At 36.4% G+C, this 26,941-nt stretch overlaps 1 protein-coding gene across 1 annotated transcript in view; it reads right to left on the bottom strand.

Annotated features, from left to right (window-relative positions):
• The window catches only part of HOMER1 (homer scaffold protein 1), an 89,084-nt gene that overhangs the window by 38,826 nt on the left and 23,317 nt on the right, over nucleotides 1–26,941 (bottom strand). Inside the window, exons 2-5 of the mRNA XM_068176353.1 lie at nucleotides 25,009–25,165; nucleotides 18,610–18,741; nucleotides 14,085–14,177; nucleotides 7,745–7,887 (exon numbers count right to left, since the gene is read on the bottom strand). Of these exons, the coding sequence (XP_068032454.1) occupies nucleotides 7,745–7,887; nucleotides 14,085–14,177; nucleotides 18,610–18,741; nucleotides 25,009–25,165 (525 nt within the window). The remainder of the gene's footprint in view (nucleotides 1–7,744; nucleotides 7,888–14,084; nucleotides 14,178–18,609; nucleotides 18,742–25,008; nucleotides 25,166–26,941) is intronic.

Below are 26,941 nucleotides of genomic sequence, written 5' to 3'. Positions count from 1 at the left end.
TCTTTGGCAAAGCAAAGCATGTGTGTGTGTAGACAGGTGCAAACTGTGTGGTAACTCTTACCTGCAGAACAGACTGCCCTAAGTCTCCTAACAAACAGTCCAAATTTCAGGTTCTAAAGAAAGCCCCCAGCTTTCTTACCAAGAATTAATCCTAGGCTGAATTTACAGGCATGGGTGGTTTCTGTTACATTGAAATACTTCTATGTAACTCCTTTCCCAGCCAATGAGGAAGAGACTGTGATGTTTGAGTGATCAGACTTACGGAAAAATGTGTTTGTCCTGCAAAACATCCACTCTGTCTTTCTTTTTAAAAAGGTTTCTCTTCTCAAGGTCAAGACTTTTGGAAAACCCATTGAAACTCAAGAGATCAATAGCTATGTGATTGTTTTGGCTTTTTCTTCCTTGGCAACTTCAGGTATTATTGGCTTTCTGGTTTTGTTCATTAATGGGAGCCTGAAAAATTCTAGGTATGCAGTGAAGTTTCCAATGCAAAGAAAGCATGACAATTGTAGTTTCAAAGTGCTAAGTCTGTCCACAGATGAGTTTCAAATGAAAAGCAATTCTACAAAGTGACTATTTCCTCTCAAAGCTTTTTGTTTGTTTGTTTGTTTTCTTGGAGAATAGCGTGTTGAGACTGGCAGCATTTCTGTGGTGTATCTGTTATCTTCGATATTAACAACAATTTTCAGTCTTGAAAAAAATTTTTCAAAAGACATATGAAAGAGATCTCTAATATATTATGGACAGGACTTTGGTCTACTTCATGGTGCCTCAGGAAAGTTCAGTTCGCAGTTTACAGAATTATAAAATCACAGAATGCTAAGAATTGGAGGGAACCTTAAAGATCATCTAGTCGCAAGCCCCCATGCCAGGGGCAGGGATAACTCCCATTAGACCAGGTTGCTTAAGGCCTTGTCCAACCTGGCTTTGAATACAGCCAAGGTTGGGACATCAACCTCTCTGGGCAACCTGAGCTCCAGTACCTCACCAGGTTCAAAGGAAATAATTTTTTCCTAATATCTAACCGAATTTCATGTATTTCCATGTGTACCCATTACACCTTGTCCTAGCACTACAGTTCCTAATGAAGAGCTCCTCTCTGACTTCCCTGTAGGATCCTTCAGATACTGGAAGGTTGTTATGAGGTCTCCACTCAACCTTCTCTTCTCCAGGTTCAACAGCCACAACTTTCTCAGTGTGTCTTCACAGAGAAGGTGCTCCAGTCCCCTTAATCCTAATCTTTATACACCTGATCCCTTCTTACTGGTTGAAAGGTTTCCTATAATGACATGAAACAATATCAAAAACAGTGATGGAAGGAGGAGTAAAGAAGACATGAGGTATCAACTGTCTACATAAGATCTTCTAAAACTATAGTTTTAATAATGATTTTTGAAAAGATGATGTCATGCTTAAGCTTACAACTCAAAATCCATCACATTTTAAATAATATAGGTACAAATTATACTATGTACAAACCCCACAGACACTGCTTACAAATTTTAACAAGTATTCACTCTGATATCAAAATGCACAATAGAAAAAGCTTGTTATTCAAGTAAGTTACTTGGAAAACCTAGAATAAAGAAGCTCCTCCACTACTGCCTAAAAATCACAAAAACAGGTGACTTCATGTTTAAGAGTAGACTCCTAAAATGAATTAATGCAGTTCAAAAATTGTATCTGTGAGAATATTAACAAAAGTAATGATTGTTAAATAATGGGTGCAACACAAAAATCCAACCCGAGCCACTTGTCCTACCGAATCAGATTTAGTGTTAAGCATCACATATCCCAATTCACAAAGCCAATGTTTACAGCTGCTGAAGTACTAACAATCTTTAATGTCATCCGTACTTTGAAAAGGTTGAACCCAATGCATTTACTTCAAAAATAGAATTTTATTCCTTAAGCAAGATCATTTTCTTTTGGTTTTAACTGATTTTTGTTTGGGTTTTTTTTTTCTTTCTTATGTACATGATTAAAGGGAGGAAAATCACATAGCAAAAGTTGGTTTCAGCTTGTTTTTTTGTTTTGGGTTTTTTTTAAATATAAATTGCATAAGGATTATATTCCTCCTCTAAGAATGTACTTGACAGGTATGTTTCAAGAGTGCTTTTGTTGTCCCTGAGGATGGTATTTATATAATCTAATTTTAGACACCCAACTCATATAATTTACACCATTCTCTTGGAATTCTCACTAAATAAACCTCAGGAGGTAAGCAAATCACATATCCTAAATAAGAACATGCCTATGTCCACAAGGGAGGTAGTGAAATTACTCTCTTAAGCATTGGATTATTTTTAGTTTTTTGCTTACACCCATTTCCCTAGCTATTAAAATTAGCTCTATTAGTTCCAGAGTTTCTTAATTTTGAAGAGTTAAACAACACATACAACATGGACATTCTTCCTCTCTATCTCTCCTTCCTTTACTAGAGATACCTTATTAAAATGGTTTACTATATATTTCAAAGGTATCTTAAAGAATCATCAGAAATTGACAAAATCAGGCAAGTCAGACATAAAAAGCATAATTACACAAACCAATGTGAGAGACCTTCCTTTCAAATTACTAATTTCCTAGCAGGAACTTTTATTTCGAAGGAGACCCTACATGAGCTAGATTCCAGCAGCTTAGGCAGAAGTGCACAAGTTTGGGAAGCAGCAGGATTTGGGTCGGGAAAGGAGGGGAGAGCACCAGGCTCATGACAGTGAAGCACAAGAGGCTGGAAGAACAGTACAGATGGCTTCACAACATCAGAAAATGCTGGTTGAGGACAAGTCAGATCTAGGTCTAAGTTTCTATATTAACCAGTTCTTTACTTATACTGACAGCTGAAACATATCTCTGAGTTTCTTCTCTGAATGTGACACAAGAAATAATAATCTTGTTCAACAGAACAAGTGAATTTTGCAGAATTCCTCTAGTGTGCCCTAAAATGTCACAGTTCACTATAGTACTGTGCAACATGAAAAAGTTGCTGCCTTTTATGTTATATAGAAACCTTTCAAAAATGTCTGATTTTACCCTTTTCCATTCCAGAAAGCTTTCAAAACCCAAGTGGATAAAGTTTAGAGCAGTTTGATCTCATCTCATAGCTGCTCTTTGAGCAGGAGCTTTGATTAGAGAGCTTGTGAGCATCCTCACAACAATAAATAATCCTCTGATCAGGTTAAATAACATTCAAACCCAAGTATTTTTTTAAAAAAAGCAACATTTGCCCCAGGACTACCTGGGGCAAAGCATAATTAAGGAAGCATAATCTATACTAAACATCTAAATACTAGGATTTGAGTTTAAATTCAAATTACAAAATACCCCAATAATTATTAACTCAAAGATTTTCCTTAAAGCCAAGTTAACAGTTCTGCCTGATTCAAAAAGTACCTGTACTATAACACAACTATAATATTTATGCTTCTGGATGTGAGTAGTTTCAATACACACAGTGAAAAAATCTACCGAAGAGATTTCTATATACAACTTTTAATGAAAACTCAGAGAAAGAGCATGACCTATCAGCAAGAATTTTTGGTTTTTCTTTGTTGTACAGCATTGGATTTACATGCAGCATTATTAAATGGTAACCTATCTAGACAATAACATATCTAAGATATAAGCGTCATTCGAATTAAGTCCATTTTCACTAAGGCAATGAGTTCAAATTCCCTATTAAAAACTTGAATACAAAAATGTGAGTTTTAACTAACAAGTAACAAACACACACATTATATATTAACTGATCAAAACATTGTGCAATAGAAATTCCAAGTTTATGCATTACAAAATAAAATGAGGTAACAGGTACAAGTCATGGTTGACAGGAAATTGAAGACTTTCAGAGTTTGTCCCAGAAGAATCCTCTTATATTTCCTTTCTGAAAATGTGTTTTATCAGCTTCTTAAGGTGTCAAAAATGGAATAAAGCTTGTTATAAGCAAATGTATTCTCTTCAAGAGTGAAAGAGAAAGTTCAACAGTTATAAAAAAAGCAGCACTTGCAAAGTTCACCAAATACACTATTCAGCCTTAAATATAATTAAAATATTAAAACTGAATAGGTTTAATAAAAGTTTTAATCCCCATGGTGTATAGTAGACAATTCCTGGTCATGTGAAAACTTTAGGAATGTGGAAAATATTTTTAAACAGGAAATATATCTGAGGAAACTAAATTTTACTTAAGAAGAGAAATATGTATATAGAACAAAAATTTATATGTTTTTTAGTCTTAATTTAAATGTTAGATTTGATTACCTAGATTCTGCTAGAAAAAAGTCTTCTTGGACTAGCTATTGTTCAGAAAAGGACTGATCAATGTCATGGATAAGACTTAAAAAAATTCTAATGTCATTCCTTAGGTTACATTTTACTTCATTTGTTCTGGCAACATTTACCCATGACAGCAGTGCTCAGTGTATAGAAGATTATAGGATGTGGGAGTTCACAGTAATATTACTTCTTTGTTCAACATTAACCATTATACATAGCTTAAAAAAAAGGCAAGATATTTAATTACAAGAGTTTATCTTTGGTGCAAGACTTGTAACTGTTTAGTATACTTATCTCTCAAGCAGTTGATCTGAATTACACTGCTTGTGAAGAGCATTAGGACTTTCCAGGTGAGATTTGAAGCAACTAGACTTCAGCACTGTAATGCTCAAGGGATATTAATGGAATTTTAGACATATTCTGGAAATGTTAATTTCAATTCTTTCAACTATTTACTGAAATAATAAGACATTTGAGTTCTAGTAAAACTCAGGTGACTTGAGTACTGCTGATTTTTGGGGTCAGAAAGTAACTATAAATACCAAAGTAGTCTACACTTATTCAGCTGACATAAAAGATCTCAAGCTACTTACGCTAAGACCTAAAGGTCAGAAGAAAACATATCTGGCCAGAAAAGACATGTTATAACAAAATATTTTTCAGGTGTGCAGATTGAAAATGACAAGCAGTAGGATATAAACTAAAGAACAACCTTCACACCTGTAATTGCTGACCTTTTCTACTCCTGTCAGACTTCCAATTCATATAAGGACATGAAACCCCTTACTTGAATCACTATTTTGACAGTAGCCCCCTTCAAACTCCTCTCTCTCCTCTGCCACAGAGACACCTGGTTTTGCTGTGCTTGACAACCTTCTTGGTTGCCACAGCTCTCACCCGGACAGCCACCACTGCCACACAGAGCTGCTCACCTCAGCTGCCCATGAAGCTACACTTGCCCCATGACTGCACGGGCTCCTTCTGTTCTGCCCCACACCTGCTTCTGTGTGCTCCAACACACACTGAGGACCATACCTTTTCATTCTTCACACAGTAAGTATCTAGTGTTGATGACAGAACATAATGGAGCTTTCCCATTTATTGAATAAACGAACTTGCTATGGTAGTGTTATTTCAGTGCAGTGTAAACCAGCCTGGGTGACTCTCACATGCCCTACAACTAAACTCACTGCAGTGAAATCCACAATGCCTTTTCTTCTGAGAAGCACCTAGAGATTGATCAGGAGTTTCTGGACTAAAGGCAAACCAGTGAAAAGAAATGCCACGAAAGATAACACTCAAATGCCCTTGCAGCATTACCTTCCTGACCCAGAAGTGTTGACTAAACTTTACCTTTGCAGAAATGTAGAATGCAGAAGGAAAAGGCCCAGGATCAGCAGAAGTTACCAGGGTGCACAAGGAAAGGGCTCAGTTCAGCAACTCTTCTCCATCACACATGGAGTGCCACATACACAACACATCATCAGAAAGGCAAGAAACAAGGGAAAGCACAGTTCCTTCCTGTACTCCTGACACATGAGAAGCCCAGGGGTCTCCAATAATTGGGACATAAGGTTTTAATTTTTTTTTCCTAGTAAGTCAGGGCAAGCAGACTGAGAGCACCCTTTTAGACAGCACAAGCAGTTAGGTGTGTCTACCTAGTTGCCAATTTATTATTATGAAAACCCTCTACAAAAACATGCCCATTTAACCAGGATTAACACAGTCCTGGAGGCTTCACTTTCCATCTCCTTTGTGCATGTGTTTCATGCATATTTATTTGTTTATAATAAATAAATAAATAAATAAAAGTTACTTATTTATAATAAAATCCTTACCTATACAAAAAATTTAATTTCTTTCAAAGAGGTATATAAACTTGGGTTTTGTTCAGTAATACTTCACTAACAAACTTTAAGCTACCATTAGCAAGACAAAACACTGGTCTTTTCAGAATGAACAAGAAGCAAATCTCAAAATGCAGAGTTATTGTTGGAAGATTAGTTCTAGCTACTGATATCTAACAGGACAAAAACCTAAAACTAGGCACTCACACTGCATACATTAAGTAGATAGAAAAATGCAATGCATGTAAAGGTTTTGTAAACTCTACTCTGTATCATTAAAAATGACAAAAGGGTTTCACAAGTGTCTTCAGTAATGCTCAATGGAGAGCAAACTTATTTACTACATTGGCATACCAGAAAACATATTTACATATGCAGAACCAGAGGGGACATCTTCAGACTATCATTTTTTTAAAAAAACAAACCACACTATTCATGTGTGGGCTTTATCACAACTCCTTTTCACAAAAAATATTGATAGAAAATTTTGATACTCAAACAGTTTAAACAAACTTGTTACAGAGCACTGATAGATCTGCAACATTTGTAATACTCCTTCACCATGCACATAACATTCTCACAATGCACCATTTCTTCTGAAACATATAATACATGCACTGGTGACAGTATAAAAATAAACAGAATCACTCTGTTAAAAAAAATAGTGTAAGAGGGTTTTTCTCATTTGAAAAATGCATATTTTTTTTTCCAGATGCGTAACAGCATTATTCTCTTACAAAAACTGAGATGTTCTGCACAATTTTGGCTTCACTTGTGCTCACTTTGAATTGCATTACATATCTAAAGTGTTAATATTCCCCAAACTTTGATTAAGAGCTCTTAAACTCTACTTAGGCTGAATTACACAATGCTTAAAAAATAAATCTAGTATTTCTAGATGCATTCTAACTTTATTAAATGTTTCACTTACTCTCCATGGTCCCAATAAGGTATGTGTTTTATTGAGAGCGACTCCTTTACAATTACTTCTAATAGGCAAGATATACCCATTGTAACTCATCACTTGTATAATTAAATAAAAACTCCTACCTTTCTCAAAGAACAGAGCACAGCATTCCTAATGCAAAAACCAAGAATTCAGTCTGAAGCAGAGCTGCACTTCTCTTGTATTTTGAAAAATAGTTGAAAAATTTTACAACTGTCAGAGAACTGTGCAATTAAAGCCTGCTTTAAACTTCATAACCCAAAAATACTGTAAGAGTCCCTTTTCTTCCAAGAACTTGCCAATGAAAGGTTGACATCAAGTTCCATCAGCCATTTAAAGAATGTGTACAAAAATAATTTAATTTCAATATATGAAGCAGGTAATTTTACTGGTCAGAACTGAGCTCAGAATTGAAATATTGATTCCTGTTAAAGGGACGCCTACACTAGCCAGTGTTCAAGGGCTGATTAAACTATAATGTTCCCCCAAATCTTATTCCAAGAGATTTTTTCGTATTTTTTTTTAATTAGAAACAATATTACAAATCCAAAAGTGAGTCCATTTTTGGGATGAGAGGTGGGTTTGCTTTGTTTCCGCAAACAACATGGGAGAAGGTCCCTTTAACAAGGAAGGAGATAGGTATCACTTAATCAGGATGTGGGAATGGAATCTGTACCTATGGGTAAATGGCAATGCGTTCTGTGTTGGTTCAGCCCTTGGTTCTGAGTTCTGCGTCACTTCTGGCATCGCTCGCTCGTCATCTGTCCCGTTAATGCTCTCTGGAGTTAAAGGAGACTGAATATCTCCTCCAGCTGATTCCTTAAACGAAACAAAAAACATATTGAAATTAGAAACTGACCTGCCCAGAAAGGTTATGTACATAAAAACACTAACATTAATTTTTAAACAATACACAAACTTTAGTTAGTATTAATATGGTGTTCAGATTTCCAGCATCCCTCATGGTCACATTTCATCATGTGTATTTAATATAGAAGTATATTACCAAAAGTTTCTCATTATCTTACACAAAACACAAGTGGCCTATGAATTCTTTGCAAGATCCAACCTTCCACTTAATACAGACCTCTCTCTTACATTGAATTACATTCCACCCTCATTCTGATACCCAGGGGGTGACTCTTGACACTTGGAATTCTTGTCTCATACTTTACATTCTAATGCAGTGAAACAAACAATTCTGGTATTTGTTTCAAAATCTAGCTTTTGTGCTGTTTATTAACCAAAGCAAACAGTGGGAGGGCCATTTGTGGTGTGTTCCCAGTTTCACCCATGAGTCGTATGTAAAGAACACTTGTTCAGCAAAGTACAGGCAAAAATCTTCATAGACATGTTAGCCTGGCCTAGCGCTTGCTGGTCATGGTATTACCTGGGAAGGAGAATACTCCAACTACAGCCAGGTGTACACATAGCCATGGCTATGCAATTGGACACCTCAAGAACTTCATGGTTGCCTCTGAGCAAGAAGGCACTGCTGTGGTTTTCATTGCCTTTCATCACACCAGCATGTATGTTTGTGCACACATTTACGTATGAAAAAGAAGAGAGTTGATAATATAAAGAGGCAAATAAATTATTCTATACAAATGGCATGGTTTTTTCTTCTACTACTACTACTACTACTATTATTGTAATTATTATCATCATCCAATAGGATAGACAGTTTCCATTGACAATAAGTGAAACTTTCTGGATCTAAAATATTTTCTTCTGTTTTTTCTTTTTCTCAAACTACATTATGTATTATAAAAATTACACACCACAGTCTAAAAAATCTGTATAGTTTGTATCTTTAAGGTAAAAATTCCTGCAACACTACTACTAGATACATAAAATCAGAGTTTACTTATTAAAATGTTATAAATGTGAATGCAAAAAAAATATTTCAATAGAAGGAAAAAAATTACAAGTTCCATCTAGGCCTATTTTTTCATTAAAGTACTTCCACAGACTTCTAATATGAATGAAATTCAAGTAACAAAAATTAAAGCAGAAACACATCCCATTCTATGAAATAGGTAAAGGATCCTGGCCTGCAAATTCATGAACACAAGAAACATCAGTTTTTAATGTGTTTCTCCTCTACAAAAAGTACAGGTTAATCAGCGCTTTGGCACATTCACAACTACCCCTGCCTGATAGGTAATTTATTTGCAGACAACTTTAATGGACCTGACTATGAACAAGACACCAAATATAAAGAAATAGCCACTTACAGTGAAAAGATTTTTCACAAATGTTTACAAATAATATGTTCCCATTTTATATTAATTAGAAGAGTAAAAGTATTTTAGAAACATTTTGTGAGTTGTGCATCCGTAATTAAATTTTTATTGCATACCATTATAACTTCATATATCCACTCCAGATTTTACAAAATTGGGCATGACATTGTGATATTTACTATTTAGACTAAACATAAGAGTGGGGTATTCATAAAAAAATATCTTATATTTCAACACCTTGAAAAAAAACACACATGCACTTACAGAAGAGTCCTTAAAGTAAAACAAGTAGACATTACAGCATATATCAAGCCACCTTTTAGTGATAACAATAAGGAGCAGAAAAAATAGGAGAAGGTAGTGGTTCTAAAATAATGAACAAACAAAAACAAATCCAATATGTTTAGATACTGAGTATTATACTGTTGTCTCAGTAAGGATTCCATACACCTCCCTGGCACAGCTATTCTTCATAGTGCTTCCCTGCACTGCCTGGCAGTGGCATAAGTCTGCTGGCTACTGCCACCCTAACATGTATGAAACATTTGTGGCCATATTTCTTGCAAAAATTCATATAACATCCCAGAAAGTGGCCTTTTTCACAAGCTCTAATTGAATTTTGTACATCTACAGAGAAAAAGACAAAAAATTATAAACCAGGATAATTTTGCCAAATCCAACCATTTCTTTCACTAAAAATTGTGTGATTGTAAAATTTTTCAGGCAATAATTATTCCTAATAGTTTGCATAGGAAAGGCTCAGAATCACAGACAAGACTATTTTAAATAATTTACCTACCCACAATTTTAGAAACCAAAAAAGGTCTTAATGTGAAATGGCCAGGGTCAAAAAAATAATTATCAGAGCACAGTCATCTTTAGAAAAAAAGAACTGAGGTTCAGATGCCAACTGACTGGGGTGAAACCTCTCAAGACTGATGGGGGGCAACTGCAAACTGTACAAACTGCTCTATTTGATTCTGCACTTAAACCTAATTAAGGTTACTTTAAATTAAAAGAAAGGGGTGCAGGTAGGTGGACACAATTGTCAGGCTATTGTTTCATGCAGCTCAGTGAACTCCATATCTAAGTGTAACTGCATGGGGAAGCTAGTAACTGAGAAATGGGTGGAATTCCACTGCAAGATCCATGAGTTTTATGACAAAAGCAAAATGATTTCCTATATTACAAGACGGATCTGGGAAACAGGAGGTGGCAAAGCAGTGGACCCAGTATTTCAGTTTTATGTAAACACAGTAAGAGGACTGCAAGGTTTTATTACCTAAGGCTCAGTTAAATGGACACCAGATGGTACAGCTATGTGCATAGGTGGTCTTAGAAGTCCCAAAATAGAAAACTTCTTTTTAGACCAAAGCCTCCAGACATACTAGATATAGATAAATTGTGTACTATTATATCAATCTGTCTTCATACAGATGGCTTTAAAGTACAGGTTCTCTGACACAGAAACAGTATGTTACTCTTCATCTCAAGAAAGCCCAGGGCACTCAATGGGACTTACATACAAAAAGCAGCATCTCTCTTCTAATTTGGTGGTCTAGGCCACTGTCTTTCTCTGAACAAGTTCTCCTTATAGTTAAGGTAAATGGTTATTTTATCTATTATCTGATATTGTGGAAAATTAAAGTAAAGCCTGCTGGTAGGCAGGCAGAGAACAGGGAGTATTAAAGAAACAGGGAGAATGAAGAGTTTAAAATTAGCAGCAGCATTGCTTAGGGGACAAGGCACGCCTGCTATAAAGTAACTGCAAATTAGGCTATGTATGGTTTTCTTTCTACCATGTGTTTCCCACACACTATAAAAGAAAAGAAATCCAAATAACATATTCCATCAAATGAAACAAAATATCAAAAAACCCACGGAACTTCTACTTCCTGGCTATTGAGGGACTTTATAGGAGCAGCACTTTGCTAAAGCATGTAACACCTGACACAATCAACTTGATTTCAGTGGACTTAAGGCAAAATTGCTCTGAAGTTTTAGCATGTAACACCTGACACAATCAACTTGATTTCAGTGGACTTAAGGCAAAATTGCTCTGAAGTTTTAACATGGCTAGAGTCTGCTAAATATTTGAACTACAAATACATACCAATTTTCTGAGATATTTTTGCTGTTATCTCTTGATTTCTATTTCTCTGCAGTTTCCCAAGTTATTGCATGGCATTCAGAGTTGAAACTCACATGTAGCAGAGGTATATTCAGGCTTGCATCAAACAATAGTGGACAGCAAATGTCTTGTGCAGTGTTTTGTTACATTAGTTGTAGAGATATTTCAAAAAGATTCAGTCTGTAAGGGCATACTGAGGCAGAAAACTGTATGTACTTTTACTCTTCTAGAATTCTGTAGTAGAGAGGGTGGGAAATGTACCATATCTAGTACTTGAATTAACTGGTAAATAACAAGGACATTTTTTGAAGCTGTACCAAGAGAAATAAAACATTCAAATTAAGTTTGATGTTTATATTTTCCAGTTTTGATATGCATATTTTCCTACTTATTACTAATTTAACATGGAAAGATATCTGCTTGTCCAAGACTGCAGAGGGACTGATCCTTTTAGATGACTGAGTTGTCATTACAGAGTTCATAAACCTCCCAATGTCCTTCCTGTCAATGCCACCAAAGCACTGCTGAAAAAGCCAGGTTCCTGCAAGGCGTTTACTGACCATTAAAAATATCTCCTTCCTCTCTTTCCCTCTCCCCCTCTGCAATAGATCATTATGTAAAAGGAAAGAAGAGCTATAAGACTATTCAGAAAGACAACAATTGAATTGTTTGCTTTGCAGCCACCTTTTAGCAGATAATGAAAATGAGAGCAGGAGCTCATTCAAATGTCTCTATGGTCCCAACTTCCCTACCTAGTACCAAGCACCCATCCTCCTCCCAGTCATAAATCTGACTGAAAGAGCCCAGTACCACAGAACTGCTGGAGTTTGTCATGATGCCGTTACTTCTTATCTGTTCTAAACTCTGAAGTCCTTTATTTGATTCCCTTCTCTCTAGGGAACTAGTATGTGAAAACTACTATGCTCATGTGTCAGCACTTGCACTAACTGCATTACTCAGAATAATACACTAGCTTACCAATATAGTGAAAAGCCAATAGAAGAAAATTAAGGCCTGAATAGGAAATTATTCTTAAGTGTGCCATAATGAAATTGCAGCCCTCAATAGGCATTATAGAATCACTCAGAGTAACATTTCTGTAACTGCCTACAGCATAAAATGTTAGGTTTCATATGTAAAAAGGAAAATGAACAACATTAATAGCTCACACAGTTTAAGAGAAAGCTTTAACCCTGATGAGCTGCAAGACAAAAGCATCTTGCCTCTGAGTGAATAGCTCAAATTTACATCCAAACCATGTAATAAGTCACACCACGTGACAGTGTCAGATTTAAATTCTGAGTCCAAAATATTAATCAACGTATCAAAGAGAAGCATAATAATTTTTTTGCCTATAACATCAAGTAACTAGAGGCCTGGGTGAAGCACTTCACTGTTTCTAAAGTCAAGTGTGTATTATTGACAAGTGTATAATATTGAAATACAGACTTCCATTGTCTCTGTAGAATTTATCAAAAATTTAGAGACAGTAAAGTAAACTCACAGAACACCTTGACTTATTTTTTTTCAACTTCAGTGGAGTAAGCAGTTTCCCATTAATAGCAAAAGCCAGCCTAGCGTTCAGGCAAAATGCTTACTGGAAAAACAATATGAGGCTTGTTCATTGTGCATGTTCTTATTTCCACTGACTTCTCTTGGTAGGACACCAGATGTAGCTTTCTGGTAGCAATAAAACTATTTGTGCAACATGTTGCAAACTGCCTGCCATCCTTACTCCATCAAAGAGCAGGAGCCTATTACAGTAAAAAGCACTGAAGATACACTGATTCAATGAAAAGACGCCCCATAAAAAAGGTTCAGTCTACTCAACTCAGGAATCCCTGCTGCAGTTCTAAAGTTGTTGCATTCCCTGAGAGAAGGAATTGCATTTGTCTTCACCACTGCTTAAAACAAAGCAAATAGCTCAGTCAAAAATCTTGGGCAGGTGAATACAGGAGAGATGGGGCATAAAAGCCTCAAGGACTTTCCTTTTCCAATGCAGATTCTAAAAATTCATAATTAATTTTAGCCATAACTAATGCAAATGTGAATATAGTAACTGACTGTCAAATTTTTGCCTCGATTAACTCAGTTTGTGTTTTGAGATACCTTTTATAAACTCTTACTGTACATCACAGCTAACTGTAATAAAACCCCAGAACCAGACTGTGAATCTATCATCTTCCCTCAATGCATCTCACAAGAGAAAACTACACAGTAGGAAATAAGTAAAAAGGGTTTGCTGTTTCCACCTTTATTTTTGGTGCAATGATTATTCTATAAAAGTTATTTACAGTGCACCACCATAAGTTTTGTGGATACAATAGGAAATAGTACAAAAAGTGTTTAGTATAGTTCATTTACATAAACATGTTTATTCATTTACTTGGGAAAGGTGAAATAAAGGAAAAGGAATTTAAAAACCACACAATTTTATTATAGAGCAAGTCCCTTTGACTTGCTTGCAGTATATGTTACATGTATTTTTAGGACTTCTTGACACTCTTGCTGACCAATGAGAGGATTCATAGTAACTGCGAAATTGCCCCTTAATTTTTAATACCTATGTATGTAAGGAATAATAACAGTAAGTAATACAGACAAGAAGTATGATGCTTGAATCAGCCAATAAGACTCACTTGAGAGGGTGTACTTGTTAGCTCCATCTTTTCATGGGATTTTTCCTTTGCTATTCGCGCAGCTTCTTTGAACTCCTGAAATTTTTCAGCAAACTGAAGGTACATATGTTTAAAGAATAAAAAAAAGAGAGAAAGAGTAGGCGTGAAATAATACATTACATGCAGAACAGAATGCTGTACTTTGCATTTCACAATGTCAAATTATGTCAGTAATTTAAAAAATTGTTCTCCTTATTAGATATTCACTTAAATGAGTTACACAGTGACATACCTTTCAGGCACTTAATCTTAAAACATATCTTAATACACACTCTTTATATGTCAGGAAAATGAAAATGCAATGAAGCATGATCTGTTGCTGGTAGTTTTAAGGAACTCATCTCAGAGACAGCTAGTAATAGGGACAAACTGCCTTGCATAGCTGCTTTCACATTCCGTTTTACCCCCTTCAAATAACAAATAATCTGCTTCTGAAGCCTTATGTGGATCAACATGAGCTAGGAAAGCTTTCAATGTACTTCATTCTTTCATGACTGAAACCATACTGACTTCTTCCCAAATGTTAACTGCATTTATAATTTCAATAGCTAATTAGAAAAGAAACAGTGGAAATACTGTGTTCATCTCTAGAATGTTCATTGACATCAATCAAGTTAAAGAACAAATTCATTGAACTAGAACTGCCTATACTGAACAGTAAATCATGAAATTGCACATGGAACTGCCATATGAGGCTTTATTTCTATGCTACATGCACCTCTTCCAGAAAATAGCTATAGCAGCAATTTAGAAATATATGCCCTCTTAAACCTGAAAGATTAAATTAATTTGTTAAGGATAGGGCCTGGTTTCTCTGGCTAGAAAAAAAATTGGCTTCACAGTTCTCATCTTGACACTACACTAACTGCTAGAGTGGCCACAAATTTGTTTTTGTGTCCTATTGCTTTTATACACACCATTATCTTAATATGATCAGCTTAAGAGTGAAATGATTCTGCAAAAATATCAGAAGCTTCTCCAGCAGCTTCTAAATCTCTTTGGCAGCAGCATATGAAGAAATTTTGCACTCAATGTATATATACAAGGTACAAAGGCTACCTTCTGTGTGGCACAACCTCACCCATTATTTTCAATCAGAACTTCACTTACTACGCAAGACCTAAAAAACCTTTCTGGTAGGCTACTGGTATCTGAGGACTTTAATTTCTCTCCATTTGTATCCTGTATTTCATTTGTTATGTTATTTGAAAGCTTATTTTTCCTGAACGTTTAAACCAACATCAAAAAAGTCTCAGAACAGATGATGAAATTAGCAACACGTCACCAGAACCAGATAATATTTTTTAAGACTTGTGCCTAAACCTCAAAATCTCATAGGTAACCTATTAGTTAAATCAGTCTTAAGACCAGAGAATTATTAAATGGCAAATATGATTCTGAGGTATGGAATAAATGGCTAAAGACAAATGCAGTAAATATGACAGCCACAGAAATGTTTTTTTAAAAAATCATAGATCAATAGCATTCTAAGAAAGAGCCAAAAAGCACAATTAGTTGAGATTTTCAAAAATTTTCTAGAATTCTTTGAGACAGCCAGGTGATGGATAATAGCTATCTCTTGATAAAATTCCTGAATAACAAAGATGAGCCTCATGGTATGAAAGGAGGAGTTTTCTGGAAGATCAGATTTTTAAGAAAAAGATTGTGCATGGAGACTACATAAGGCTGCTGCCAGTATCCATGGTGGCACTTTCCATTTAGCATATTCTTTAAGTTTTATGGAATAAATCAGGTCAGCTAACTCAAGAGGGTAAGACAGGGTACCCTAAAAGGAGTATTTCTTATACATCAGGATACTATCAAAAGCATAGACATATTCTTAATGAGAAAGTAGTCTCAATTTTTCCTGAAAGTGAGAGGACATTCTGTTTCTCCTACTGCAGCAGCAAGACTCTGCTAACAAATCATGGTCCTGTGAATATTCTTCAACACAGGTATCTTTCAAGTGTCACCGACATCTGATGGAGCAGTCTTGAGATGTATTTGTGGTCTAACATTGAGAACAGCCAAGTGAACAGAAATAAATATCAGAAATATTTAATTAATTTTCCTCTATACTATTTGTATGTTAAGTTGATTAGAGTGCCATTACTTTTCCATCAGATAGTCTCACTCCACTAATTTCTATTCACAATAATTATACAGAAAAGAGGTTGCCATTGTTGCACTCTACCCTAGCAATTAGTTCAGAAGGTCAGGGGCACATGAACAAAACACAAATAGTACAGAAGTCAAACGTGTACTGTAAGATATGCAGACAATAATGTGAGAATAAACAGTTTATCTGCTGGAATTCTTTGCATCATTAAATTGTGGAAATTGGTCATAGACTAGACCAACTTTTTTTGTGGTTGCAGGCAGCCTTTTGCTCTCTGGAACTTGAAACACTTACAATCCTAAAGTGCTAGCTGTATCAAAGTGCTCTGGTGAACCTGGCTATGCACAGAAGTGAGGGTAAGTAATCTGAGGGAGAGACAAAACAAGAAAGAGAATATAGACACAATTTCTCCAAAGTTATGGGGCAGATCTAATTCAGCTCTTCTGATTCCCAGCCTAACACACCTACTAGCTCCAGTGGCTGAACAGCTTCTAATCTAAAGGAAAGTTTTCTTTCTCCATCAATATGTTTATAATTTTTTAAATAACACAAAAAGTTAAATCTTTAGGAATTCTAGTAGCAACAATTGGCAATTGCAACTCATATGAATATCAGTTTAATAATTAAGGAATAATACAACAGGAACAGTATGCTGAAAAGGGCTCATAGATTCACCATAATCTTCATAAAGCGTCTGTGAGTCTGTATTTTTCTTAATAAATGTGCTTATTGTCCTTAAAACAGCAATCTGAGTAACTACTCAGAAAAAAAGAAATTAAGAAAAAATGTCTACTATAGCCTTTCAGATTTAACTTTCAACAGCAATATAGAGCTTTATGTCAAAGGAATATTTAAAAGTCCTAGACATCTGTTTGATGGCAGTCAAAAGAATGGGATTGAAAGAACTGTAATTAAGAAGGCGATGGAAGGCAAGAGAAGAGTTGAGGACAAAGATTAAAAAACCCCAATGTACTTTCACTGGCAAGGATAACCTAGAGCTTGAAAGTCAGGCAAACAGAGTGTTCATGACTACAGCAGGGTGCTTTGCCCTCAAAGAATCATCTGTGAATAATAAAAACAAGCTAGTCTACAAAAGTAGTAAACTAGATTGGCGTTTGTGCTAAAGCCATTGAAATATTAAGAGAAGTTATTACCATGTTGGTAAGCAAGTGCTTCTAGGACATATACACCAAATTAACTGACAAGGTTTCCAAGTTCACTGAAGCAATGATAGGTGTGCAAATGCACATGCAATACCAGAATCACTCAGAATGTCCGGTGGTTGTGCTGCTTTGTGGAAAGGAAAACCAAGTGATTATGAAAGGAAGAAATATTACAAGTTTGATGCTTGCCCAAATAAACTAGCCATACTGGGTCTCATTTTAATAGTTTTCTGGCAGGCTGTGCATATCCTTGGATAGTGACAAATACTTTCTCAAGAGGGCTGCTATGATTACTCCTCCTTCAAACAGCTAGCCAGCATTATTCCTTCCTGAACATGTATTTCTCTTACTGCACATGGGTGTCCAAATCTTTTCTTTATTTCAAATATGAAAATTTTCTGTTTAATATAAACACAAGCTCTTAAACTGCATTGAAATTCCTCATCTGAAGGAAAAACACACTTGTACAGGTTCTTGGACTCATCTACCAGGGTAGTAGCAAAAACAATAAGTAATGTAGAAAGGATGCTCAGAGGACCTATGCCATCTGTTTGAAAAACAGGGATTTCTTCTTTCCTTGGAACGAGGTCTATTTCCTTGTTGTAGAAGTAGACTAGAAAAGAAACTCATGTATGGTACATACTGCTTCAGCAAACATTTCAACTTTTGAATTCCAGCAGAAAATATATTTTTCTTTTACAATGAATATATTTCCCACTAGCTTTACTTTAAGGCTGCAAACTTTGAAATAATAGTAATTTGATGTACTACATAGTAGAACAGTGAAAGTGAATGTAGCCTAAAAGACAAAAATGCATCTGAAGAGTACAGTTTTTTTCTAGGACATCTAAATACACAAGAAATACCAAACTGTTTACTTCTTTAAATTCTGTAATGGAAAAATTGTAATGGAAGAACAATTTTTAAAAAATAAAAACCTAGCAAATCTGTAATTAGAAAGCATTAGCAAAATAAAGTGTAATAGGCTTTAATCTCCCTCATTTTCTTCATCAGTTTAAAGAAAATTTGCAGATATCACACTTACTCTTGTGCATTCACATTATAAGGATTGATACAGAACAATTTTTTGTAAATTATTTTTAAATAACAGCAGTAGTGAGTACTGAGCCAAGATATTGTGAACAGGAATAAAATACACTTAAGTAGCTTCACTAGGGGAAGAGCTGCCACTGGTTATACTTACTTTTGAAAGGTGATGTTCCGATGAAAATCCCAAACCATAGACTGTATTCGCCCTGCTGTCTGCCCACTGGCCAAACTTCTGGGATGTTTTAGTAAATGTCATGTTGGGGGTGATGGTGCTGTTTATTATTGCCTGGAAAAGGTAATAACTGTAAAAAATGGGCTTCATGGTTTTAATTTTTTTCTAAAGACAACTCATAATTGAAAATTCTGATATTGTAGGCAGTTATCTGAATACACTGAATGAGACACACTCTGGGAACTAGGAAACAGTTTTCTAATTCAATGCCAGCTAGAATTGCAAAGACATATTTTTGCATACATTGTAAGGAGGAAAAAGCTGGGGAGGAGAGTAGGCATCAATTCACAATTGCAAGCAGTCCTTTAAAGTTCTACATACAAGGACTATCAAAGTCCTTTTTTGTCTCACACCTGTATTTCTTTATCCCTTAAAGCAGTGCCTCTCAAGTTGCCTCTCAACCCCACTGCTGCTCTTCCCCCACTCCTGTTGCATATGAGATTCGCACTGAAAAACACTCAATAATACAAAGAAGCACATTTTATTTTTAAATCTCAATTTTACAAGAATCTGTTTCCTTTACACACATACAAGCAAGGCTAACAATGGCAGGGTCATATACCAATTATAGAAGTGGAGCTACTCTTGTTTTAATTTTTCTTCTCTAGTTCTTGTTCTTGCATCTACATGATGCAAAAATATTATCCTCCAGCATGTAAGTTCTGATAATACAAACACAAAATGAAATTACTAGGTGATATGCTGGTTCTACTAAAAGCAACTGAAATTTCACTGTGGATTTCAACAGTATTTCCATCACATTAAAGAGTACATATGTGAAGTGCAGACTGTACAGATGTGAAGAATGTAACACTGTTTTCTCAGGATGGTGACTGAGAAACTTTAACATCACAGAGACCAAGTACTGCTCTCCAAAGACCAAGATCCTCTAAAGTCAAAATCAATCTATACTGCTTGAGTGATATGGACTTCTGGATGAATATTGAAATAAGTAGTTATTTAAAGGAGTTTACTTTGTATCCTTTGTTTTTGCTGAGAGATTTGGGTACCACTGGAGCACAGCTACCACTAAATTAAAAATTTCTATGAATTCTACAGGGCAAACCTGAAAAAATTACAGCTGAGGGGCTAGCCAAGCTCACAAACAGCATCCATGTTCATACAGTGATTCTCAGATGAAGGAGTGGAGAGGAGTATTGCAAGAAAGTTCAAAAGAATACACTGTATTGCAACATGGAGAAAGGCAAGCAAAGCTACTGCAGCATAGATAAATTTAGCAAAACTCTTTCTTAGTGACTTTGGCAGTTTCTCACATTAATGAAAAGCAAATCTGAACATAGCCAATTCTTTCTGATAATCTTTATCTCTAAATACAAATTTTGCCTACCACTATGAACAACTCCTTGAAAATTCTGGAATGCCTGAAAGCTTACATTTGAGCCAAGAAGTCTCATCAGATCAAAGTTAGGATTTGCTGTGTGACCAGAAAATGGAGAACTATCTCCAGCATTGTCTGAAAGTCATCCCTCAGGTTTTCATATAGAAGCTGCTTAGTGAAGTCACTGGTACACAAAACATTATTCTCCTTTGTTTAGGCATAAGGTTCAGAGCTCACATTAAGCCATCAGACTTCTACTTGCACCATCACCTCCAACTGACCACCTAGAAAACTGCTGTCCATAGCACACAGGACAAAAGAGAGAATGTGAGATAGAACTTCTCAGAAAAGAGGTGCTCTGGAACTCTTTTTTACATGTATGCTTCTTGTCTTCTTTTGCACTGTTAGTGGTTGGAAGCCCACATTTGAAATAACCAGGTGGAAGCCCAGAACAGAGATGTGCAAGCTCATTTAATGCTCAATCTCACTTCCTGTGGAAGCTGTCAAGAGTAATATGCTTGAAATTAAATATCCTGGGGACTATGTAGGACCGATTCTTCCCCCCAACTCAAGCTCTAGCTATGTTGTCTAGTCTGCTTAAGCTCAGGCCCATCCATTGCTTGATTAATTGCAACTTGCATCACATATTTGAGAGAGTGAGTATTATGTCATGGACATAATTTCCTCAATTCAGAAAAGGACTCCAATGCCAGAGAGCTAAGACCTCCAAGCAAAACACAGGTTTAAGGCCTTCACAACTGCCATTTCTGGCAGTGACAGCAGCATAGCTGGCTGCAGCTTAACCCAGACAAAACCTGAGAGAAATGCTTCTGCTGACCACATGACAGGCTCCACCACGGAGAATCTGAATAGGGTTCTCTGCCAGGTCCAGAATGGGATAGCTTTTTTGACAGCAGTCTGCATTTAGGCTGGGTTACGTTGACTCTCAAATTGCTTTCTTCCAAGAGAGAAAGGCAGGAAGAAAGCTTCAAAAATAATTGTGTGGAGAGAGAGTTGCTGTGATTCTTCCTCTTATTTTCCAAGAAAGAAAAGAGGCTTCACTTCAGTAGACAGCATTAGTCCAAACACTGGGAAGACTACATTCAGATCCCAGTGATTTAAAAAAAAAAAAAAAGCCCTTTCACTGAATTTACCAATTTTACAAGGAAATCAGGGATTTCCATCTTCTCTAAATTAAAAGCCTTGGTTTGCTAGGTCTCTCACATCCAAAACTATACTTTTAAAAGTGTAATGCTAGAGCATCCTACAAATACTGTCCAGTGTCAGCTACCTCTGGAAAAAACTAGATACCATGCCCTCATATATTTAGCTTAAACAAATTTATTTTTTAAATCAAAATTTATAATTAAGCTTGTCTTTTCCATTCAAATGGATACTGCTTTAACTGCTCTCCTCTAATGCAGATTTCACTGCAGAGTTATCAGTATAACAAGTGTCAAATATTTCATCAACTTTTAAGAATGTTATTTCCATAAATGAACAAGAAGATCTTAAAAACAGAACAGAGTCAATCTGACAGGAAGACATTTAGCTTTTGAAGAAAACTTATTTAGTTATCTTCAGGCTTTTTTTGAATTATAAAATAGCTTTCATGTTTCCCTTTCATATTACTTTAGCGATGAAAAAATAGGGCATGTGTCTGAGCTGTTCATTTTACGAGCTGCAAACCCAACAGCTGCAAGATATATAGTAGTGGTATATCTTGTGCTTAAACTAATGGCAATAATACTTTAAGACACAGAACTTTCTAACTTCTTCAAAGGAAAATCACTGAACACTTGCGTGTACAGGTCTTACTTAAAACATTTGTTGAGCATTTAAAAAATTGTCACTTTAATGTGAAACAGTGATTAAAATAACAAGATCATTTGCAGTAACACCAATGGTAGACTTGACTGAGTAATAATATATGCAAGGTTCATGGAACCTGCAGACTGGAAAACCACTCTTTTCCAGAATCTTCTCTTGTTATAGATCAATATAAAATTTAAGTTTGTTTTCCTACCTTGTATCTGTGAAAAAAATTAGCAGAGAGTTAACTAGTATAGCAAGAACCACACTATACTTGGTCTCCTTTTCTCAGATATGGCGAGAGACAAAATGCAAAAGACAGTGGGACCCCGAATAATCCTAACATCTGCCTGTACTGTTACTGGAGAAACAATGGAAGCTTTGTTCAATCACCCTGGAGAAAGAAGTACTAAAACACATTTTTCCCAGGAACTATGAAATGAGTAGTTAATTAATGAGAACTGAAAGCCTTAGCAACAACTGCTCAATGTTGTCATGCCATACTACATAAGAAATCTTGTTTTTCAGACTTTCTTTTGATTCCAGGACTGGTAGGAGAAAAAAGTCACATAAAAGATATTTACTTGAGAGGTCAGAGAAACCAGATTCAAGTTCTATCAGAGTACTTGCATCAAGTTTTCTCTCCAATGGGCAACCGGGCTTCAAATATTGTGCATGATTATAAAATAGCCTGTATACTGAACACCTTATGGTCCTGGAAAACTTTTTGTAGTCAATATAGAGGGACATACATCATATCTGGTGCAAGAGGAGACTGTAGCTTTAGAAAACATCGCACAAAATGCATTAAAAGTAAGGAAGTTTTGTCTGTAGGACCTGTTTTGGCTAAACCTAGCTCAAATAAGAAAAAAAAAAAAACCTCTCTTTCAAAATTAACCAAAGCAAGATTATCCCCATAAGCAAATTCAGGTTGGAAACTGCAATGCACAATAGGGGAGTGAAGATCATTTCTTGAAGTGTCCTTTTGTTTTCAAGAAGAAATTTTTAATGACTCTTAGATAATCAGTAGAGAAGTTAAATTATATCCAGGAATACTTCTGAAATGCACCAACCTGAAGAGAGAGAAGGGTGTGGGACAGAAATAGGATTACCTCTCAAATCTATAGTATACCTCTCTTCAACATTCTTACTGCAGTAATATACATGTGAGCTGCCTTTACTTACTGACTTACTGCTGAGCACCTCAGAACTGAGCACATAATTCTCTCCACCATACAAACCCAAATGATGCTGTAAACCCCACCAGCACCCAGGTGTACAATAAAACCTGGTTGGATCTATTTCCTCTGAGGGAGGGGCATGACAGCTTCAAAACCAGTAGGGTTTGAAAAGTGGTTTTGGCCACTGGCAACATGTGCATTGTCAGCAGTGTTACTGACATACAGCTATATGCCATACAGCAAAGACTCTATCTGGGTGCACTCAAACTTAAAAATGCTTTATATTTACATTTAACTCTTTGCACATACCATACCATATTGTATATAAACAGACATGCTAAAAAAAAAGGATGGAGTTTTAAGTAAAAATAAACAAACTCACTGGGAATTATGCTGGAAACCCACTTAAAATTCTTCCATGTGTCCCTCTGTTATTCACCTGTGTATGATTCAAAGCAGTGTAGTGAATGCTTGAAAGAATGGAACTCTTTGCCATGACTGAGTTTCTAGATCTTCATCTAAGACTTGGATGAAAACATTATTAGGATTGCAGCACTCACAGAGTAAATAAAAGTGTTGAACTGAATTATCAATGTACCTTGCTATTAGTGCTATGTAGAGGGAATGCTGCAGCAGACAAAAGAACAACTAAATAGGTGAACAACGACTTGACAATTTAATTCAGCAGGCACTCAGCAGGAGTTGCAGCACCAGGATGAAGACAGAGGAACCCCAGTGGATGTCAAAATAAGGATTTTATATATTCTCCAGATCAGTTAAAGCACTACATTTTATAACAGGTATTCCTGATTTCATACATCATCTAGTTCCAATCCCAATGTCTTTATTCATTAATACTGACTCGAAAGGTATTTTAATTGTTTGACAGAACTAATTGGGTCATTTGAAGGAAGGCTGAGAAGGAAAAAACAAAGTAAGACTTAAAGCTGAAAAAATCTGGTAGACTCTGATACCAGTCTCAGCCACTTCAAGCACAGATTTTTGACTATGAGATCAATTTCTATGTACTTCTTTGTGATAGAAAATATTATTTTACATTTAAAATCGCAATAATCTGGATATTTTAAAAAATGCAGGGTAATAATTTTCAGCTTTCAGTAAGTAGTCATAAGATCTCTGTGAATACCACCATGCTTTTAACAGAGTATTTAATTTCCAATCATTGTGAACTGATGCATTTCCAAAAGCTTCAAATGAAAGTCTCTGGAAAGGATCACAACTTTTGATTACAGTCTGTATATCATTAATGCCCTTAGTTTGGAGTTTTCTGCTACACTGTTTGTAAGTTATTATAGTTATGTGGGTAGAAACAGTCAAGGATTTTCTGCACATCAAATTAATTTCTTAGACATATTTTACAAGAGGAGCAGCTCAGCACAATATCCTTTCTAGTTAAAACAGAGGAAAAAACCAAACCAAACCAAACAAAAAAAAACCCACAAAAAAAGCCCTACTAAAACCAAACCAACTGAGTCTAGATAAAAGCTTACCATTTATTAGGTAGGCTTTATTAGGAGGCAATCCTCGCATTCTCTACAGCAAAAATTGGAATATTACATAACAAAGGATTTACGAAGTGATTATGGCCACTGAACAGATGTCCTTCATAAAGCTGAAGCTAATTATATTGATAAATGACTGAGTACAGAAATGAAAACAAGTTATTGTAACCCTATGAGTACTTTTTGTATGAATTTTTGTCTTTTTAGCTTTCTCATAGCATTAACCAATGTACAGGTCAGTACTTCAATTCAGCAATAATTATTGAAGTCAGCACAACTACACGGAAAACAGAATTTACAAATAAACACTTAAAACATATGATGAGGCAATGTTACCATTTTAAAACATCAGTAATCTGTTGGTCAGATAATGATACAAACATCTGAGAATAAACATGAAGAACATCAAACTAGAAAATAGTAGCAAAATGTTTCAGACAACTAGGTTTTCTGAAATATAGTTTACCTTTGAGCCATCCAAACTGATTATCCTGTAGACATTTCTTGTGCTGTCATAGAAGTAGGACACAGTAACAGCATGCTTGCTGGTGGGAACCCAGTTCTTCTTAGTGTTTGGGTCAATCTGGAAGACATGAGCTCGGGTGCTGAAGATGGGTTGTTCCCTGAAGGAGAGAGAGAAAAAGTCATGAATCTAATATGTACATACTATCATTGCACATAAGCTATCTGCCAGTGTGCTCATTTGGATGTACACAAGCTACTCTGCACAATAACCATTGCCTGACGACTTCTGTATGTGTTACTGCATAGAGTAGGTGAGTTTGTTAATACATATATGCAAGCAAAACTCAAGTCTTCTAAGGCAAAATCAGCATCCAGTTGTGGAGTCAGATAAAAACAGACATTTCTACTATAGATTCAGCACCATCCCATCATCTTCCCAGCTCTTCACTGCCCACCTATCCCTTAAAACTAAATGGTATTAATGCATGTGTAACTTCTCTCATTACACTCACAGTGCAGAATGTGCATCACTTCAAGTCCACTTCTTCTCCAAAATCTCCTAATACTCTGATTATTCTCATCAATTTTATGCCTCAGTCTGGATCTGAACTGGTTGATTCAATGCAATTACTCTAAAACTAACATTAATTAAGGCCAGGAACATATGTTGTGAATCCCTCATTCTTTAGAGCTTTACACCTGAAGGTATTTATGCCAACATTAAATAATGTATAAAATACATTTTAAATTGTAAATTGCTTAGCAAATAAAATTACATGAGGCAAAAAACCCCTTATTGTAATTTAGAATTTACAACATTTTTCCCCATGACCACTACCGGGACATACAGCATAGCACATAAATCTAAACACATTTTAATATCACTAAGATGGTGATAAGATGGCCTTCTACAATAGAGTGACTGTACCAGTAGACAAGGGGAGGACTGTGGATGTCAGTTATCTGCACTTATGTAAAGCCTTTGACACATGCCCTACAACACACTTCTCTCTAGACTGGAAGAGATGGATTCAATGGATGGACAGTTTGGTGGATAAGGAATGAGTTGGACCGTTGCATCTAGAGGGCAGTGACTAATAGCTCAGAGTCCCAGTGTTCATCAGTGACAGAGAATGGAACCGATTGCACCCTCCGCAAGTTTACACCTGACCCCAAGCTGAGTGGCACAGCTGATGCACCTGAAGGACGGCATGACATCCAGAGGGACCTGTACAAGCTCTAGGAGAGGACCCATGGGAATCTCATGAGGTTTAACAAGGTCATGTGCAAGGTGCTACACCTGGGTCAGAGCAACCCTGGTACCAGCACAGGCTGGGGATGGACAGATCACAGCAGCTCTGCCCAGAAGGACTTGGGGGTGCTGGGGGATGAGAGGCTGGACCTGACCCAGCCATGGGCACTCATAGCCCAGAGAGCCACACGTGTCCTGGGCTGCATCCAGAGCAGTGTGGGCAGCAGGGCCAGGGAGGGAATTCTGCCCCTCTGCTCTGTTCTGCTGAGACCCCACCTGCAGTGCTGCATCAGCTCTGGGGTCCCAGCACAGGAAGGACATGGACCTGCTGGAGGGAGTCCAGAGGAGGCCACAAAGATCATCAGAGGGTTGGAACACATCTCCTATCAGGAAAGGCTGAGAAAGTTGGAATTGGTCAGCCTGGAGAAGAGGAGGCTCTGGGGAGACCATATAGCAGCCTCTCAGTACCTAACATGGGGTTACAAGAGCAGAGGTAGAGGGTTTTTTTTTTTTTACCAGAGTATACAGTGATAGGACATGGGGTGATGGCTTCAGACAGAAAGAGGGCAGGTTTAGATAAGACATCAGGAGGAAGTTCTCTGCTCTGAGGATGGTGAGACACTGCAACAGTTGCCCAGAGAAGATGTGGCTGTTTCATCCCTGGAAATGTTCGGGGCCAGGC

This window comes from Anomalospiza imberbis, chromosome Z (assembly GCF_031753505.1).
Source record: "Anomalospiza imberbis isolate Cuckoo-Finch-1a 21T00152 chromosome Z, ASM3175350v1, whole genome shotgun sequence".
NCBI lineage: Eukaryota > Metazoa > Chordata > Aves > Passeriformes > Viduidae > Anomalospiza > Anomalospiza imberbis.
Note: the sequence above shows the minus strand (reverse complement) of the source record. Positions and strands in the feature narration are given on the sequence as shown.